We start from the raw sequence: 20,152 nt of genomic DNA, 5'->3' as shown, positions 1-20,152 counted from the left end.
AACTCCAGTCTCGGCCATCTACCACACCGTGCAGCACGCATCGATGGGGTCTATGGCTTAATTATCGGCACGGTGGGTCTTATATATATATATATATATATATATATATACACACACACACACACACACACATACATATATATATATATATTATTCGTTCCACCAAAAGTTCTCAATGATAAATACAGTATTGTAAAATGTATAATTCCCACTATAGCTAGTTTATTTATTTGCTGCGTAACGACAATTTTGACTGCACTTTGTACTTCATTTCAAACTTATAAATAATGGTATAATTTTATTCAACGTCGTATTTACTTTAGATAGCCCCACATCTCGTCCCAGCACACACTCGCGATGCCAATGCGCTTGCTGTGGTGTATTTAACATTGTAAACAGCAGAACAAACACACTGCAATGTTAACTTGTTTTTTACTGAATCATAAGAGCTGTGTGTGTTATACTGTCAGATCAGGAATCCACTAACACTGCGCAGGGGAGCTGCAGCATGCTGTCAGATCAGGACTCCACTAACACTGAGCAGGGGAGCTGCAGCATGCTGTCAGATCAGGACTCCACTAACACTGAGCAGGGGAGCTGCAGCATGCTGTCAGATCAGGACTCCACTAACACTGAGCAGGGGAGCTGCAGCATGCTGTCAGATCAGGACTCCACTAACACTGAGCAGGGGAGCTGCAGCATGCTGTCAGATCAGGACTCCACTGCAGCATGCTGTCAGATCAGGACTCCACTAACACTGAGCAGGGGAGCTGCAGCATGCTGTCAGATCAGGACTCCACTAACACTGAGCAGGGGAGCTGCAGCATGCTGTCAGATCAGGACTCCACTAACACTGAGCAGGGGAGCTGCAGCATGCTGTCAGATCAGGACTCCACTAACACTGAGCATGGGAGCTGCAGCATGCTGTCAGATCAGGACTCCACTAACACTGCAGGGGAGCTGCAGCATGCTGTCAGATCAGGACTCCACTAACACTGAGCAGGGGAGCTGCAGCATGCTGTCAGATCAGGACTCCACTAACACTGAGCAGGGGAGCTGCAGCATGCTGTCAGATCAGGACTCCACTAACACTGAGCAGGGGAGCTGCAGCATGCTGTCAGATCAGGACTCCACTAACACTGAGCAGGGGAGCTGCAGCATGCTGTCAGATCAGGACTCCACTAACACTGAGCAGGGGAGCTGCAGCATGCTGTTTCCATATTACAACTGGTCACAATGAAAGGCGTGGTCACCAATTCATCACAACACTTGCAAAATACCTCAAACAGAAACATGCTGAGTTCACTGCAGTCATCAGCTGCTTAGATTAACCATTCAGCAGAATGAGGCAACAAACAAGCGAGTCCAGACATGAAGTCGCTGTTTCAGTATCATGTTAGGGTCTGAGCAGGTTGCTGTGTTTTAAGCAGTTGAATATGACAGCAAACAACTCGCTCTTGAAGCGGCTTCAGCAATTGGATTTGGCCGAGGAGCCACAGCCCTACAGAAACCTGCCTTGTGAAAGTTAGCTGACAGTTACTTTAATGCGCTCATTCCCTCATACCACAGGCACACACCCGCACGCTGCTGTTACACGACTCACACAGACAACAGCATGAGAAAGCAATGTGTGATTTGAGAATATTTTCAAGCACTGTAAAACTCTTAACCTGTGAAAGCGCGTTGATGGAGACGTCATTACGCAGCTTCACCAGGCGCTTTTACGCGGCACTGTAGCTGGGATACCTATTCAGTAAAAACAGGACTGGCTTCAAATTCAACCCAAATAAGTCACATTAATACCCAGCGCTCCCCCTCCTTTCCAGGGTGCAAGCTTCACTACAGTACAGAGCCGAGAAACAACATTAAAACTGACAGAGCAACTTATTCAACACACCCGCACTTCAAATAGAAACTAGTGTAAGTGCTCTCACGGAGCAGGATTTAGGCGTGCACTGTGACGGTTTACCGTGTAATCAAGACAGCGAGCGCGTTTTTGTACTCGGTTACCGTTCATTGCAAAGTTTACAGCTGCAGAAGAGCGTAGAGGCGCTGCGTGCGCAACTTCATTCACGCTCAACACCGCTTCCACGTGAACATAAACACCAGCACGCACCCTCGCAGCTGCTTTGCAATGCAACGATCACTGAGCACCAAGCACAGAGACAAAACTGGCCATTTCGGATTCACAACAGGGCATTGCAATAGGAAAGCACAGCGAAGTCAGAGCCAACATGGTGAGCCCCCGGTATCTGGTTTCATACACAGCCTCTCCTCTCAACGCGATCCCCGCACTTGCTTCGAAAAGGAAACCAGCAAATCAGCCTCGCAAGAGATGGGTTAAGAGAGTTTCTGCAGCCAATAAAACGCGATGATTGCAACCAGGCACGCCTGCTGCTAAAGCTACTGTCGTTTCGTTTCAGGAAATGGAAACGCTGGCTTTGTTTGCGCTGTGGAGAGAGACGAGTGCTGCGGCTCCTGGTTTAACAGCATTTCACCTAACTGCTGTTTAAAAGTATTGCTTTGGGTTCAGATTTTTCCTAATGTTTTGTGTTCGTTTATTACCTGCATTGAGTTCTTGAAACAGAGTCAATTTTCTGTTTTACTGAAGAACTTGGACAGTGGAGCGTGAAAATTACGCGTCGTTTGTTTTTCTTTATCAGAAAAGAAGTGCTGATTTTATATGTATGTTAATTCTCCAGTAAATAAATACCACAGTAAAAGCAAAGAGGATTCCGCTACGCGAGTCTCAAAGTGAATCCAGCGAGGATGGACGTCAGCGTGTCCGTTTCGCTCTTGCAAGACGAGCTCGGCTCTGCCATCGAGCACGCAGTGAAAGCGGCTGTAGACACCGTCTTGTGGGAAATCACAAGAGTTGTGGGCAGTAAATTGAACGAGTTTCAGATTGCAATGGCTGGGAAGGAGAAAGAGAATGAAAGGCTGAAGCTGAGATTGGAAATATCAGAGAGCGAGTTGAAAGCGGTGCGGGAATGCATGAGCGCTGCAGATGCGGACAGTAACCAACCTCTCAGAAACATGAACCCCGACTGGAGTGAACAAGACTGCCGCAGGAACGGGAACCAGGGACTATTACAAGGTACAGTTGATATTTTTGATGGTATTGCTTGCTCAACTAATTCTTTAAATAACTTTTTAATCCATTTTCTTAGTTAGAATGTTCTCTCCAGACACTTTAATTAAAGCAAACAAAAACCAACCCTAACTCCTTCTGGGAGAGCTAATTAAGATCTATAGATTCCTGTTCTGTCAGTTGGCTAACTGCTTGCTGACAAAATCCAAACTTTCACATTAATAACGTTTAAAAACACAGATTCAAGTTCACTGATTCAATAATACAGACTATTTGTCAGGACTCTAATGTAAACAGGTCTTCACCCTCGCACAGCCTCACAGGCTTGTTTACTCAGGGCTTTTATACCGACCTTCTCCCGGTAAATTACACACAGCTGTCTCAGGTTAGTTAATTACTGAAACCAGGGGCTTTCTACTGGGCTACTTCTAAGGGTCAAGCAGGAAATACAAAAATTTAAATAAAAGAAAAAATGATCTTTGAATTGATTTTTTTTTTTAATAGAATTATATATTACATCTAAAGCACTGGGCATAAATATTTCAATTTTGTTCAACATTCAAAGGTTACAGGCTGACTAGTACAAATGTGTCGTACACCTATACACCAGTGATCTGATTGGGCGGATTTCCTCTCTGATTAGACGTGGCTGCATTTTAGTGACAGAAGTAGCGGCTGGTTGAATTTGTTTTCAGAGTACATATAGATCAGTAATGGGTACATTTCTTACTTGCTAAAGAAAAACGGAGGAGACACAGAAGAAAACAGAAAACACAGAGTCAAGAGAAAGTGCAAAGCGACAGGAAGTTATACAGAGTCCCTTTGGCTCATATGTATGTTGTCTTTAATAAGTTTATCATTGTCAGTTTTTATAGTTTCATCTTGTTGCTGTTGTAAATTTTTTAAATGGCTCACAATGGCTGAGATGGGAAGTAAGTGGCAACAAAATAAACATTTACAGTGGATGATTCATAGTAACTGCTCAATAGAAAGCAAATGCTTGTGCTTTTCCAACGAGATTCCCAAATACTCTCTTTATTCTGTGTATCCAAAGACTTATTAAAAGTGTTAAGAATTACTGTTTGATATTCCATACTCCACCAGCAGCTTGTCAGTTCCAAACTGTTGTGACATAAATTATATATCTTTTCCCATTTATTTAATATATAATGTGTTAATCAGATTGTTCTGCCTTTAGTTCAATGCAGCTGTGGTACCATTCAGTAGAGTGACAATTAGACAGGGGTGCTTGCGCTGAAATCTTCAGACCAAACAAATGACTTAAACTATCAGCTTTTTACCTGTTTGTTGAGGCATTCTGGGATGTGAAGTCTTTCCTCAGACTTTTAAATGGTAGGACTACATTTTTCTTCCTTTCCATTTTATTATAGTATTTAAGTCCCAAACATGTAGCTTGTGTCGCACTCTGGCTGTTTTCTAAAATGACCAAAAAGACCTAGTGGAGGCATTGATCACCCCTCTATCACAAATACTTTAGGAGCAATGTTGGATCCCAGCTCAGGGTAATGTAACTGGGCACTCTGTCTGTCTAAAAACTAAATTTAAAAAAAAAAGTCTCCTCATAAATTGTTCCACTGCAATGACCCAGTGACCTCTCTCAGTAGGATTCTGACAAGGGGCTGGCTTTGTAGAGGAACCTGGCTAGTAAGTGAGAGTTATAATTTTGTACAATTTTCTTTCACACAGATCCCACAGAGAGCCGTGCTATACCTGAATCTGAAGCACAGGAGGGGCCAAGGATAGAAGCAGTTTACAAACTAGAGGAGCCCTTTGACCAGGAGTGGTGTGCGAGTCTAAAGCAGGGTACAGAGCTGGCGTGTGTTAAAGATGAAGAGGTCCCTCGACTGGAATGCGTTCCTGTTAAAGAGGAATTCATAGAACAGGAATGTGTCCCCATCGCAGAGGAAGATCCTACTGAAAATAATGCCTGTACACTTGAGGAGAACAACAATCTGGGATCCAGCCTGCGTGATGATTGTCCACCTGAATATGAACTGGGATTTAGAGGTAATATGTTAGCTCAATTTAACCTAACCACTGAGTCAGTGGCTTGCAAGTTGCAACATAACTGCCCTTGCTCTAGTGGCATCTGCTAGATGTGCACCCACCAATATGCCACTTTCAAATGCTGTTAGATCTTTGCCTTTCCTCGGTTCTGGTAGACTGTTTTCAGTACAGTCCTTGCATATAAACCTGATCTTATACTTGTATTCTTCACAGTGATATTAAGAGGGGTGGAAATCAGTGACTGGTACATGTGAGTGATATTAACAGGATTGCATTAATAATCAGTGATATTCTCAGGCTCTTATCCTCACTGATACCGACTATATTCTGGCTGGCAAATTTCAATGTGGTGGTAATGAAAGGCTAACATTAGCACGAGTGCTTTTTAGTGGATTGTGACTGTGTTCTCTAAACATGCAGTTCACTCCAGGAGTTGGTCATGGTTATGAGGGGAAGCCCTGCAGAAGAGCCACTGTGTACAAATGCTGTACAATAACCTTTGTCTTTTTCTTTCTTTAGTTTCTACAGGAGAACACGACTCCACTCCATCACCCCACTGCAAAAACGCTTCCACTGGCAAACCACAGTGCAAGAAACACAGAGTGGTGACCCAAGAAGAACATCTAAAGAAATTGAAAACTTGCTTTGTTAAAATTCATTCTTTACAAGACAGACCACCACTTACTCTGCACAGTACAGAGACTGTATATTCTGTATTTGTCAACAACTCTAAAACCCAGGGCAACTTGAAGACCTTGTCTTGTTCTACTAAATGTGGGAAGAGTTCCCGTCAGTTAGGGTCTCATAAAACTCACAAGAAAAATCACAAAGGAGAGAATCCATTTCCCTGTGCTGATTGTGGGAAGAGATTCAATAGTTTATCAAATCTGAAAACACACCAGCGTATTCACACAGGAGAGAAACCTCATTACTGTTCTCAATGTGGGAAGAGATTCACACAGTTAGGACATCTTCAATCACACCAGCGCATTCATACAGGAGAGAAACCATACCACTGCAATTACTGTGAGAAGTGCTTCAGTGAACTAGGGAGCCTTAAAAAACACCAACGCGTTCACACAGGAGAGAAACCTTATCACTGTAAGGACTGTGAGAAGAGTTACACTCAGTTACAACATTTGAAAGCACACCAGCGAATTCACACCGGAGATAAACCCTACCACTGTAATGAATGTGAGAAGAGTTTCAGTCAGTTACAAAATCTTAAAAAACACCAACGAGTTCACACAGGAGAGAAGCCATATCACTGTAATGAATGTGAGAAGAGTTTCAATCAGTTACAAAATCTTAAAAAACACCAACGAGTTCACACAGGAGAGAAGCCATATCACTGTAATGATTGTGAGAAGAGTTTCAATCAGTTAGAACATTTAAAAACACACCAACGAGTTCACACAGGAGTGAAACCGTACCACTGTAGTGAATGTGAGAAGAGTTTCAGTCAGTTACAAAATCTCAAAAAACACCTACAAATTCACACAGCAGTGAAACCCTGAATGCTGGGAAAGGTTTCGTCTGGCAGGACGCATTCAAAACCAGAAACTCTTAGCAAGACACAAACTGAAGAGATTAATGTGATTAAAAAAAAACTATAATGCATTTAGAGTTTAAAAAAAAATCCTTTCCTAACAAAGACACCCCAGGCTCGTTTATTGCAGAGGCTGCGTTTACACTTTGAAACAGACAAGAGGATAACGTTACGGTCAGAGACATCAGAGATTGAAACAAAACGGACACAGTGTGAGGCACTACTTCACACCCTCGCTGGTAAGAGAGAGACATGCCGAGATGGTTAGCTTGTGGGGAATCTTGCTTTTCAAATACTCCACTGACTGAGAATGCAAACATTAATTCAGCAATGAACATTTTCTCGTGATTTTATGGAGCACTAGTTTTTGTTGCGAAAGAATAAACATTGTTCTCATTATTCTGTGAGGAATGAGGTTTGCTCAGAATCCTTCACTCAGGCTTCATCCCAGCGGTGGACACTTCGTGGGTATTTATCGTGAAACACCTTCGCTTACATGGATCTGTTTTTCAGTTCAGGTACCTGTTTCTAAAACATGCAAAGAATAAAAGTACAATTAACTTTTAATATGTTTTAATTTGAGTGCATATTTGTCTAAGTTTCAGTGTTAAAGTTACCGTTACGTTTGAACAAAATACATTTAAAAAAAATGTAATTAAAAATATCTGGTTGTCTACAGTATGTGTGTAAGGCTTTATTATTATTATTATTATTATTATTAATCTACTGCTTAGCGTTGCTCTGTAACTGCACACAGCCCACATAGATAGAAAAACCATGTTTTATATTTAGGATATAACTGGTAGCATTGAGCAAGCATTTTAATGTGCTATGATGCCCTTGTAATAATGAGATTAAAAATTACCTGAGAGTACAAATTACCAGACATGATAAACAATTTCAAACCACAGTAATCAGGTTTTATTATTAACATACAGGAACAATTATACAGAGAAAGTCACTACCGCTACAGTTTAAGAATTAGCCCCTATACAGTAAAGGATAAAAGCAAAATACTTCGCTATTGGCTCTTGGTATTTGGTGCATGTCAGCCGCTCTCCCGCATTTTCCAAATGTGTTGCATTTCACATAAGGCACACATGCAACCTAAAACCCCACAATAGGTACATTCTCCAGCCCCCTCCCTCTGATTGCACATTCCTCAGACAGGCAGAACAGAGAGAGCGGAGAGAGAGAGAGAGAGAGAAACACACAGACAGGTACAAGGATGGAAATAAGACTGGTTGCATAGCACTTTCATCCATTTCTAGCAACCATTACATGCATTGAACTAATTTAGTTATCAGCGACAGTGTCCATTACATCATTATTAAGTATATTATGCATACTAAAACTGTTACAATTACCAGGTGTTAGTGGTTACAATGAATATTTTGCTTGCGATAAAATAGGTGATTTGGGGTCTTGCTATTAAGAAAGATTCAACATCTTTATTCCATACTGTACACTTTAAAAAGGTTAGCTTTGCAGAGAAAAAATGTAGCACGCGTCTTTTATAAAAACCTTACCAAGAAAACGTTATGGGTGTGACATTTCGTTTTAGAAACAGCATTGTGAATCACTGTGTTTTCCTTTATCCAAAGAAAATGTAATATTATAACTTGGTATTATATACTAAAAATGTGACGTCTGAGGTGCGAAGTTCAGAATTGACCAAAGCTTAGACTTGAAGGAGATGGAGACGTTGGGGGTCATTTTCGTTCAGGGCTAGTTTTATTGTGTCTAGACATTCCCACAGCTAAAAGTTCTAGAAAAAAAAGACAAAATATAAAGATAGTGACTGCAGAGACAGTAGGATTAGTATTCGCTTATTTATTTAAGGAAAATGTTTCCTGTAAATTACAGTATAAACAGATATGCAGACTATCAACTCAGGAAGGTCCCCACATCTTTCACCCCCCCCCCCCAAAAGTATACTGACAAAGTTATTAATACACATCAAAACAACCAGCACTATTGGTGCACTTGTATGAGACAAAATGAGTTGGAATATATTCAAATTCGGTTCAGGGTTTTCAGAATAATTACAATAACTGAGTTACAGTGTATATACGCAGACAGATAGATACATAGATAAACCATTGTTTTTACTGTAAAGGTTATGTATTTAAATCACACGCTGATCAATGTACTGTGAAGAATCCAAATTGTACCCTTTTAAATCTTATAAACAGTGGTTACAGTCCGGGGCTTGTAACCAGAAGGTCACCGGTTCAAATCCCACCTCTGCCACTGACTGGCTCACTGTGTGTGACCCTGAGCAAGTCACTTCACCTCCTTGTGCTCCATCCTGCGGACGAGATGTTAAATCAATGAGTCAAAGAGACGCAACCCAGCGAGAGATTGTTCTATTAATTGAAAATTGCAGGTAAACTGGAAGGTGGGCCAAAAAGAACAGAGAATGCCCTGAAATGGCCACTAAGTTCTGACACAACCTTGCACTGACGGAAGGCTAGTTTTTCAGTGCAACTCTGATACTGAAAATCGGACACAGCTGCAACTCTTTCCTTGCACCCAATAAAAACCGTGCAAGCCCCGTTAGTTGGGGAGTTCTATATAATAATCATAATGTTCAAACTAATAGGAAAGTGGAATACTGCACAGACAATAACAATCTACTGTATTCCCTCGCTATATGGCTCCCGATTATAATGCACCTCGGATATAATGCTCCTAAAGCATGTCCCCCAATTCCCTATACTAGTGATTCATGCAATCTTTCTACAGTAAATACAGTACTGGTGTTGTTCAAACCGTAAACAGCTTCTCAGTCTAGCTTCCCTTTCTGTCTCTCCCTTTTGATACAGTAGCTGAACTGAAGAAAACCCGCCCTGGTACGTTATAACACAAACATCTTATTCAACATTTGTTTTATAATTAAATAAATATTAGGTATGTTACGTGGTTGTTATCTTTCCTAATGTATTCACTTTTTTTGCTAGAGAGGAGCTGCGGCTTTCTCTGGGAGACGAGACGCTTCAGCCCCGCTCTGTCAGCTGAACTTGGGGCGAGCCCATTCCCTCTTCCCCTCTCTCCTTCTCGCACTTGTCTGTCGCTTCAAACAGAACTCCTGACCGACGTTAAGCCGGACTATTTATAGTTTAAAAACTGCTAATTAAAATGATCCACAAGTGGGAACGTTGCGTTGATGACATGGTGCTTTATTTATGGTTAAATTCATGAAAAGTTACATTTTTGCTTCACTATATGTGCATTACAGAGAGGGAGTTATTTTATTTTGTATTTTAGTCAGATGTGTGTTGTTGTGTGTCCCGTGGCGCCCCCCACGTCCTCCCCAGTTTATAACGCTCTTCGATTATAACTCTGATATTGTGTGTCCCCGAGACCAGGGTTATAGCGAGGCAGCACTGTATTTCATATACTAATGTGATGTAACAAAATTTGAATGGTTAACAAGATGATGAATGGTTCAAATAAGATGTAGTATCATATGTTCCATCTGTGAGTGTAGGTTTTTGATCTGAAAACGTAGTGTTTAGGTATCTTCAAGAGTTTTGTGTCCTTCAAGACCCAGTAACTGACTGAACTTTTTCCCCTCATTCAGTACAGGGATAGGGCTTCACTCTCGTGTGAATTTTTCTGGTGTCTTTTAAGGTTTGATAACTGACAGAATCGCTTTAAACATTCGCCACATTGATAAGATTTGTCTCTGTGAGTCTGCTGGTGCATTTTCAAGGAACTTAAATATGTGAAACTCTTCTCGCATTGAGCACAGTGATAAGGTTTCTCTCCTGTGTGACTGCACTGGTGTCTTTTAAGATTTTGTAACAGAGTGAAATTCCTCCCACACTCTGTGCAGTGATAAGGTTTCTCTCCTGTGTGAATGCGCTGGTGTGACTGAAGATGTCCGAACTGGGTGAATCTCTTCCCACACACAGAGCAGTGATAAGGTTTCTCGCCTGTGTGAACGCGCTGGTGTCTTTTAAGATTCTGTAACAGCGTGAAACTCCTCCCACACTCAGAGCAGTGATGAGGTTTCTCTCCGGTGTGAACATGCTGGTGTCTTTTAAGATATTGCAACTGCGTGAAACTCTTCCCACACTCAGCGCATTGATAAGGTTTCTCTCCTTTGTGATTTCCTTTAGCAGCCAGAGAAAAAAAGAAGAGAAAAAGATTACTGTACAGCATTCTTACACATTCACTCTTCTGCACAGCTTCCCTCATAACCATGGCTCATAACTCTGATGAGAATACAGTCAAACCTGCTTAATATCACTCCTGTTGATACCAGTCTTCTTTTATTATCACATTGAAATTTGCCAGGCTGAATATAATGGGTGGCAATAAGTACAAATGCCTGAGAATATCACACACATGTACCAGTCACTGATTTCCACCCCACTTAATATAACTTGGAGCAATACAAGTATAAGATCAGGTTTACATGCAAGTGCCGTATTAAAACGTTTCTTCTGGTGACTTAGCAACCTGACTGGATTTGGCATCACCTAGTGATGAGACATGCGATCCCAGCACCACTATAAAGCTGTGGGAACAGCACAACTGCAAACAGTCTACCAGACAGGGAAAGGTAAAGATCTAATAACATTCAAAACAGGTATGTTAATGGGTGCACATCTAGCAGATGCTACCATAGCAAGGACAGTTATGTTGCAACTTGCAAGCCACTGACATAGTGGTTAGGTTCAATTGAGCTGGAATTACCAACAATGTAACTCTTCAGCACACTTCCACAGTCTAGTAACTAACAGAGAGCTCAATGTTGCTTGTGTTGTATAATTACCTCTAAATCCCAGTTCCCATTCAGGTGGACAATCATCACACAGGTTGTTCTCCTCAAGTGTACAGGCATTATTTTCAGTAGGATCTTCCTCTGCGATGGGGACACATTCCTGTTCTATGAATTCCTCTTTAATAGGAACGCATTCCAGTCGAGGGACCTCTTCATCTTTAACACACACCAGCTCTGTAACCTGCTTTAGACTCGCACACCACTCCTGGTGAAAGGACTCCTCTTGTGTGTAAACTGCTTCTATCCTTGGCCCCTCCTGTGCTTCAGATTCAGATATAGCACGGCTCTCTGTGGGATCTGTGTGAAAGAAAATTGTACAAAATTGTAACTCTTACTTACTAGCCAGGTTCCTCTTCAAAGCCAGCCCCTTGTCAGAATCCTACTGAGAGAGGTCACTGGGTCATTCAGGTTGAACAATTTAAGAGAAGGTGGGTTTTTTTTTGTAATTGTAATTATTTTTTGCTTTTAATTCCCCAATAAGAAATATAATGTATCCTCACTTTAACAAACAGTGGAAGTCTGTGAAAATGCAAATGCATCATTTACCAGAATGTCTTAAACATGTTCCCCTTCAAAGCCAGCCCCTTCTCAGAATCCTACTGAGAGATGTCACTGGACCATTCTGGTGGAACAGTTTATGAGGTGGTGTTTTTTAAAATAATATTTGAACATTTTTGTAAATAGATACAGTGCACCCAGTTACACTATTTTTTATTCCCCCCACCCTAATTAAAATTAACTTGCTCTCACTGCAGCAAATCCCACAAGAGCTAGGGACAACACAGAATGTCCTCTAATAACACAACCAAGTCAATAAACTCTTCACACCCAGGAGCTTGACAGTGGAAGTGGACAGCGAGCTACCAGGAAGACAAAGGCCAGCCCTGCAGGTGTCTGCTTGAGTTCACTGGACACCTGGTCAACAGATACAAATCATGAATGAATGAATGAATGAATGGTGTCCTCTAGAGACTTCTAGTTTTCCAAACACTACAGGATGGCGAGCTGGGAATGAGGTTGGATCCAACATTGCTTCTAAAGTATTTGCGGTAGAGGGGTGATCAATGCCTCAAATTGAAGCTGAAATTAAATTTTTGAAATTAAAAAATAAATAACATTTCATCCCACCCATTTCCATGTTTTATATTTTTGTGTTATGAAATCAAATATTTATTACAACTCCTATTGACCTTCTATGTTATTTGCCAAGATTTTGACTTTGCTTGCACTGTGTGTAGTGGAAGATACAGGTCAGGTACAAAACCAGGCAAAATATTCAACCTCAAATTATGACAATTTTTGGAGATACAACCCCTTGTGTGTGTGTGTGTGGGGGGGGGGGGTAGGGGCTTTGTAGGGGGGGAAACTTTGCAAGAATCCAATTCTAAATAAGAGGTCAACGATCCCTCTGTAGCCCTATGACAAACTATCTGCACATAACAATTACACATTTTTTTATAAATGAGTGTTGTTCATGTTTGTGTATTTATTAAAAACTGTAAAGGAGACAGATCACAAAGTCAATTATTTTTTCATTTATTTTAGACATGTTTAGAGACGAGTCCTGACAAAGAGACTGCATTACTGAATCCCTGAACTTGAGTCTGTGTTTTTGTAACTTCATTATTGAGAATGTTTGGAATTTGTCAGCATGCACATTATCCAACTGACAGTTAGAAAGAGAATCTATATAGTTTAGTTAGCGCTCCCAGGAGGAGTTAGGGCTTTGTTTGTTTGCTTTTCCTTAAAAAGTATCAAACTTAAGCCACAAAGTGACTTTGACAAATAAACACACAGGTATTGCCCTGTTTAAAAATACAGGAGTATTATTGCAGTGTGTTGTGTCCATCGGTATCAGGAACCCACAAATACATGACAGTCACCCACATTTAAAAAATCAATCATTTATCTAAAAATATATGGAGGCAAACAGTTTAATCAAACTAATGTGTTGCTGTATATCGATACCAAAGGTCACAAATCATTATCCTAATCCCCTGCAATATGGTTAAAGTCCCAATGGGACTATAAATTTGTTAAATTTCCTGAACAGTTTACTCTTCACAAGATGTAATTTGACCAGGACAGACATTTCAGCGTTAATTAGACAAGGTGGGGATATACAAACAGAGACCAGTACGTCCTTACAGTCTGGAGTATTAATTAGACCGGTATAATTTTAGGACAGTGGAGTCGAGTTGCTAACAGCACTCACAGTAAGACCTTTAAAAGTGTATAGAGAAATTCGAACCCAAACCTCATCAATACAATTGATTAAAGTTTAAAAGAAAAAGACTTTGAATGACCAAGCAATACCATCAAAAGCTCAATCTCACCTTGTAATAGTCCCTGGTTCCCGTTCCTGCGGCAGTCTTGTTCACTCCAGTCGGGGTTCATGTTTCTGAGAGGTTGGTTACTGTCCGCATCTGCAGCGCTCATGCATTCCCGCACCGCTTTCAACTCGCTCTCTGATATTTCCAATCTCAGCTTCAGCCTTTCATTCTCTTTCTCCTTCCCAGCCATTGCAATCTGAAACTCGTTCAATTTACTGCCCACAACTCTTGTGATTTCCCACAAGACGGTGTCTACAGCCGCTTTCACTGCGTGCTCGATGGCAGAGCCGAGCTCGTCTTGCAAGAACGAAACGGACATATTTAAGTCCATCCTCACTGGATTCACTCTGAGACTCAAACAGCAGATGTGTTTTTTATTTATTTTTTTAACTTGAGAATTAACGTTTATATAAAGCCAGCAGTATTTGCGTGACAACCAAAAGAAAACAAACAGACTCGTTTTATTTTTGCGCTGCACGGTTCTTAAATAAAACCGAAAAGGGTCTCGGCTTTCAGAACTCAATGCACGAACACAAAAAAATATAAATCATTAGGAGACATTTTAACCCAGCCTAACACTTTCAAACATCAGATAATAAAACGCTGTGGAAAATCAGCAGGCTCTCCCCAGCATATAAACAAAGCCAGCGTTGCAATATCCTGGTAACGATTTCAGAGCGTCACGTCTAGTAGGCGTGCCCCGTTGGAATCGTCGCGCGTTATTGGCTGCGGAAACGCTCTATCCCCAATCTTGCGAGTTTGATTGGCTGGCCTCTCTGTGGGGGGTGAATAAAGGCGGGATCGGGATGGGAGGAGGAGACTATGCAACGCGATGCTGGAGTGGCGTGTGGGATCCTATTCATAAGAACATAAGAAAGTTTACAAACTTGCTCGTTTGGTTGTTAGTAGCTTATTGATCCCAGAATCTCATCAAGCAGCTTCTTGAAGGATCCCAGGGTGTCAGCTTCAATAACATTACTGGGGAGTTGATTCCAGACCCTCACAATTCACTGTGTAAAAAAGTGCCTCCTATTTTCTGTTCTGAATGCCCGTTTGTCTAATCTCCATTTGTGACCCCTGGTCCTTGTTTCTGTTTTCAGGCTGAAAAAGGCCCTTGGGTCGACACTGTCAATACCTTTTAGAATTTTGAATGCTTGAATTAGGTCGCCACGTAGTCTTCTTTGTTCAAGACTGAACAGATTCAATTCTTTTAGCCTGTCTGCATATGACGTCCCTTTTAAGCCTGGAATAATTCTGGTAGCTCTTCTTTGCACTCTTTCTAGAGCAGCAATATCTTTTTTATAGCGAGGTGACCAGAACTGCACACAATATTCAAGATGAGGTCTTACTAATGCATTGTACAGTTTTAACATTACTTCCCTTGATTTAAATTCAACACTTTTCACAATGTATCCGAGCATCTTGTTAGCCTTTTTTATAGCTTTTTTATAGCTTCCCCACATTGTCTTCATTGTCTTGTCTTCAATGTCTTCTTGTGCATCCAAAGTGATGCATGTTTCGTCTCTCGGGTTTGCACTCCAAAGCTGTTGCGAATGGCGGGTGGTTGTATTTTGCTTGATTTATTAACGGATAGGACTGCTTTGTTTTTTGTTTTGTTTGAGTGTTTTAGTTAAAGTGACGGTTTAGATGTGAAACAAAAGGAAGACTGCAGCTCCGACCGTGGAGCATTCAGACAGGACAGCCCAGGGAAACGCCAGCCCATTTCGTTTGACGGTTTGTTTGCCCACTCTGTTACCGACCCGAGATCATCTGGCATTCTCACAAGGATTTCAAATACGCTCAACTCATGTCTTTGTGATGGTGCTCCACTATGAAAGGCGCTATATAAAAATTATTATTATTATTATTATTATTATTATTATTATTAGAAGCAAAGAACATTCACATACGTGCAGATCCTTAATCAGGATCAAAACATTTACATGAGGTGTAATGCTGGCTCCAGGGATCAGCTTATTTTGCCTCCTCAGCGCAAAAACACACACAGCGGCTGCGATGCTGGCTCCGGGATTCAACCACAGTGTGGTCAAAGCAGTCTTCAAATGTCAAAGCAGTCTTCCTCTGAGTTACCCAAATGCACAATTAGAGGTCATTTTTAAAGCATTTAAAAGAAACAGAGAGACTATCAAACGTACTCCTTATATCATAAAATAGTTGAAAGTTTTTGGAAGCCGATAGGCAAAAACATTTTACCCAAACATGTGCCCTTGGAACGACCAGGTTGGGGGGAATCACAGGAACGCAGATTATAGTTGCCATCACACCTATTAACCAGAGCAGTTAATTAACAAGGTGCCAAGGTGAAACAGTACCAATGATAAAGCCTTCAGCCTGCAAGTGAAAAAACACCTTAATTTTACATACATGTTGCAATCACGAGTCAAGGGGGCACATTCTAATACAAATCTGCAGCATGAATTGTAGAAGACGTCTAGTTTACGTAAACACTCAGTAGATGTAAACTGGTAAATATAAATCACCATAAATCAAAGACAGGGAGATCAGTAGTAGTCACCTGTGTTGATCTGCTAGACTGAAAAGATCTTCCAATTTCTAAAAAGCAAGTCTAATTTATGTCTTACCTTTGAAATCAGTTTGTCAGTATGATGAGTAAATGCAAGTTGCTCATCAATCTATGTGTCGAAGTATTTATAATAAGGAACTTTCTTTATTATCTCACCTTTCAGTGTAACAATAGTCCAAGATGGATTTGTATACTGCTTTCTATTAGAACAGAATAACACAGTTTGTGTCTTAGATACATGAAGTAACAGTCTATCATGAGATACATGAAGTAACAGTCTATCATGTTTTTTTTTTGTAGACGTCAAATGCAGTCTGCAGATCCCTTTCGACCTCCTGTATGGAATAGAATCATCAACATAGAGGTGCATAGTAGTGTTAGTATCGTCCAAGTTAGTTCCTAGATCATTAATATAGAGAGTATAAAGGATTGGAAACAAATGACAGAACCCTGAGGTACCCCCTCAACCACAACAAGGTAGATTTAAAATACACAAGCAGTTTATTAGAGAATACTAATGGTACAGAAAGGAAAATCATTGTGAGGCAACAACTCAAAATACACATCAGTACAACATGAAGCACTAATCCCTTGAATATATATATTTATGTACATGCAGTTTCCCAATAATGAATTTAAGTACAGTACAAGTGGAATCCTATTCCTTTACCAATATCCAGTATAGTTTCAACATTTCATTTGAACACAGTACATTAACTCTTCTTTCTCAGTCTCTAACGGATCTGCTAGCAGGTGATGAAGTCACTCTGCTGACAGTTCAGCTACACAGACAAGGTCCCTGTGTCTGTGGTTTACAGTCAGTAACCCTAGCTAAAGACTATGCATCTATCACTTACGTGCAAAACATACTTTGTTCAATTACAATTCCTCTAATGACATGTCACAGCTAATGCTGGACTACAACTGATTACAATTACACAAGTATACTTTCTTTCCATGGATGCTTCGCCACGAAGGCAGAGGCAGTCTGGATATGCTGTGGTTATGACTGGAAACGGAAGCTTGTATCCGAGCCGGGAATGGTTCTTTTGATGAATAGATAAACTTGAAGACGTCTCTTTTTCCTATCAGCAGGAGTTCTGAATATGGAGCTTTCTTGGACGTTCGTTTATTTCAGGTTTTTAAATATTTAAATATTTGTTCTTATTGAAAGCCTGGTCTAGTAGAGAGGAAACCATGCCAGTGTAATGTGTGTGGGGGGAATATTGGGTTGGCCAAGAGGGGGTTAAATTCCTCCATGTCAGAATTCATGTGGGAATGTGCCTGGGGCCTTAATTGAATAACTGATGATTTTAAAAGTCAGTTAGTCCTTTGTGATAGAGAAGGAGTTAGAGGCGAGTGTTTGTGACTTTGTGTTTTGAGTGTAGCTTAGTTATTCACAACCACTGTGCCCCAAACAGTACCATTTTTCCTTTGAGGGAAAGGCAATCAACACTTAGTCTAAAAATATATTTCAACACCACCACACTCAATCCAGCTCCTTGCTATATTTATGAATTTGGTTAATTAGTTTGCCTTTGCAACATTTTAACGAGAAAGTATGATGGGAACAGGCAACACAGCCTTTCCAACATTTAAAAAGGAGAGTATTTTTCAAGAAGTTTTTTTTTTAGAAGGTTTTTCTCCTGTGTGAACGCGCCGGTGTGATTGAAGACTTCCTAATCGTTTGAAACTCCTCCCACACTCTGTGCAGTGATGAGGTTTCTCTCTTGTGTGAATGCGCTTGTGTTTTTTAAGATTATGTAACGATTTGAAACACTTCCCACACTCTTCGCAGTAATAAGGTTTCTCTCCTGTGTGAATGCGCTGGTGTGCTTGAAGATGTCCTAACTGTGTGAATTTCTTCTCGCACCCAGTGCAGTGATAAGGTTTCTCTCCTGTGTGAATGCGCTGGTGGATTTTAAGACTTTGTATCATTGTGAAACTCTTCCCACACTCTGTGCAGCGATTAGGTTTCAATCCTGTGTGAAGGCGTTGGTGTGAGTGAAGATTTCCCAAATGTGAGAAACTCCTCCCACACTCAGTACAGTGATACGGTTTCTCTCCTGTGTGAATGCGCTGGTGCGATTGAAGATTTCCTAATCGTGTGAAACTCTTCCCACACTCAGTGCAGTGATAAGGTTTCTCTCCTGTGTGAATGCGCTGATGGATTTTCAGGTGTGATAAACGAGTGAAACTGGTCCTACAATCAGCACAGGGAAATGTAGCCCCTCCTTTGTGACTCCCTTTTGCAGCTAGAGAAAAAAAAGAGAAGAGACAAAGATTATTTAGCAGCACTCTTACACATTGGCTCTTCTGCAGGGCTTCCCCTCATAACCATGACCAACTCCTAGAGTGAACTGATGAGAATACAGTCAAACCCATTAAATATCACTCCTGTTAACACCAGCCTTCATTTACTACCATCACATGTTCACATGTGTCAAATGTGGGAACAATTCAATAATTGATCATTTAATGTCTGGGTTGATTAGTTCTCTCAATAATAATATTTAAATTGACGTGTTTCAAAGATCGAGGATTTGGTCCGCTGGTTTAGAAACTCAATCTGTTGAAATGTCCAGTACAAGCGCTCTTCTCAGCAACAAAGTCTTCAATCCCACTTTGGATCAAACTCTTTTTTTAATTAGCAAATAACTGATACTGCTTTCTTAATACATTCAATTGACATGTAAATGCAGCAAAGTCTAAAAAAAAAACACTATATTTTTAGCAGATTAGAAAAAATCACTGTGTGATTTATAACATGATACAAATCACTAACCTCTGCTCAAATCTAGTTAAAAAAAGAGCATTTTTTAATAGTTACATGCCACATTATTATAATCGATAAACTACTAAGAGGATCAATATAACTATCTGCAAGTAAGATGTGCCAAATGGCCTCCTCCTCGTTTGTAAACTTTCTTCTTCTGGCCGCGCAAACAAGAAGCACGCTTGCTACACAGAGGTGAGACGCGCATGCACCTCTGCGAGGCTTGCAAAGTGAAAGCACAGCCCATGTGACCGGCCTAATCAGCAATCTCCGTCCGACTCCATCAGATCTCCTAAATATCAGCGCTCCCTGTGTCAAAGCATTGTGAGTCGGACTCGGACCCCCCCCCCCCCCAGTGATCCTGATTGTTTTTGCATTTCTACACAAAACACAGGAATGGACCTGGGAGAGAAATTTCACCTATGAAGGAAACACTTGCAACCCCCATGCGACTGCACTGCTGTGCTCAGCTTTACTCACACGCTGTGCTGCTAGTGGACGGCGATGCTCCTTCCTCCTTTCCACCTGCGGCTCTTTCCTGAGGGGTGTGATGTTTCCCCTGTTTGCCCTCTTCTCCAACACTAGAACGAGTGTCTTCAGACTGATTTGGTTTCATGCAGACCAATTCGGGTGGGCACTTCTCACAATGGCTAGATTCAGGCTTCACTATATCCTCTTTATTTGCTTTAGAAACCTGCTCTGTGGTGTGACCACACTGCAGTTCTGGGGTCTCCTCTTTAATGCGGACAGTTTCAAGTTCAGGGACCTCTTTACTCTCAACAAATGTCAGCTCTGTAATCTTCAACAGACTTCCACACCACTCCTGGCCAGTATGTGTGTAAACAGCTTCTATCACTGGCCCCTCCTCTTCTTCACTGAAAGCACCTTTCTCTTCAGTGTCTGTGTGAAACAAACGTGCACAAGTGCTGTCATGTATTCCGCTCTTTCCACTGTATTTAATGCACTAATTCATGTATTATGCTGCTATCATGTATTCTGCTCTTTCCACTGTATTTAATGCACTATTTCATGTAT

At 41.0% G+C, this 20,152-nt stretch overlaps 3 protein-coding genes across 7 annotated transcripts in view; 2 read left to right on the top strand and 1 right to left on the bottom strand.

Moving 5' to 3' along the window:
- The window catches only part of LOC121305928 (zinc finger protein 829-like), a 219,917-nt gene extending 212,598 nt beyond the window's left edge, over positions 1–7,319 (top strand). For 2 of the 5 annotated variants that reach the window (XM_041237598.1, XM_041237597.1), the window contains exons 6-7: positions 4,799–5,119; positions 5,639–7,316. In XM_041237598.1, the coding sequence (XP_041093532.1) occupies positions 4,799–5,119; positions 5,639–6,636 (1,319 nt within the window). In that variant the 3' untranslated portion in view covers positions 6,637–7,316. Of the gene's footprint in view, positions 1–4,798; positions 5,120–5,638 lie in introns of all 5 variants that reach the window. The other 3 variants (XM_041237600.1, XM_041237599.1, XM_041237596.1) reach the window with 3 other exon arrangements.
- LOC121305919 (receptor-type tyrosine-protein phosphatase H-like) overlaps positions 1–20,152 on the top strand; it is a 364,307-nt gene that overhangs the window by 305,494 nt on the left and 38,661 nt on the right. The gene's annotated exons all lie outside the window — the stretch shown is intronic.
- LOC121305852 (zinc finger protein 501-like) overlaps positions 9,687–20,152 on the bottom strand; it is a 37,110-nt gene continuing 26,644 nt past the window's right edge. Inside the window, exons 3-4 of the mRNA XM_041237504.1 lie at positions 18,122–18,544; positions 9,687–10,659 (exon numbers count right to left, since the gene is read on the bottom strand). Of these exons, the coding sequence (XP_041093438.1) occupies positions 10,251–10,659; positions 18,122–18,544 (832 nt within the window). The 3' untranslated portion in view covers positions 9,687–10,250. The remainder of the gene's footprint in view (positions 10,660–18,121; positions 18,545–20,152) is intronic.

This window comes from Polyodon spathula, chromosome 45, assembly GCF_017654505.1.
Source record: "Polyodon spathula isolate WHYD16114869_AA chromosome 45, ASM1765450v1, whole genome shotgun sequence".
Lineage (NCBI taxonomy): Eukaryota > Metazoa > Chordata > Actinopteri > Acipenseriformes > Polyodontidae > Polyodon > Polyodon spathula.
This window is presented reverse-complemented; position numbering and strand designations above follow the sequence as displayed.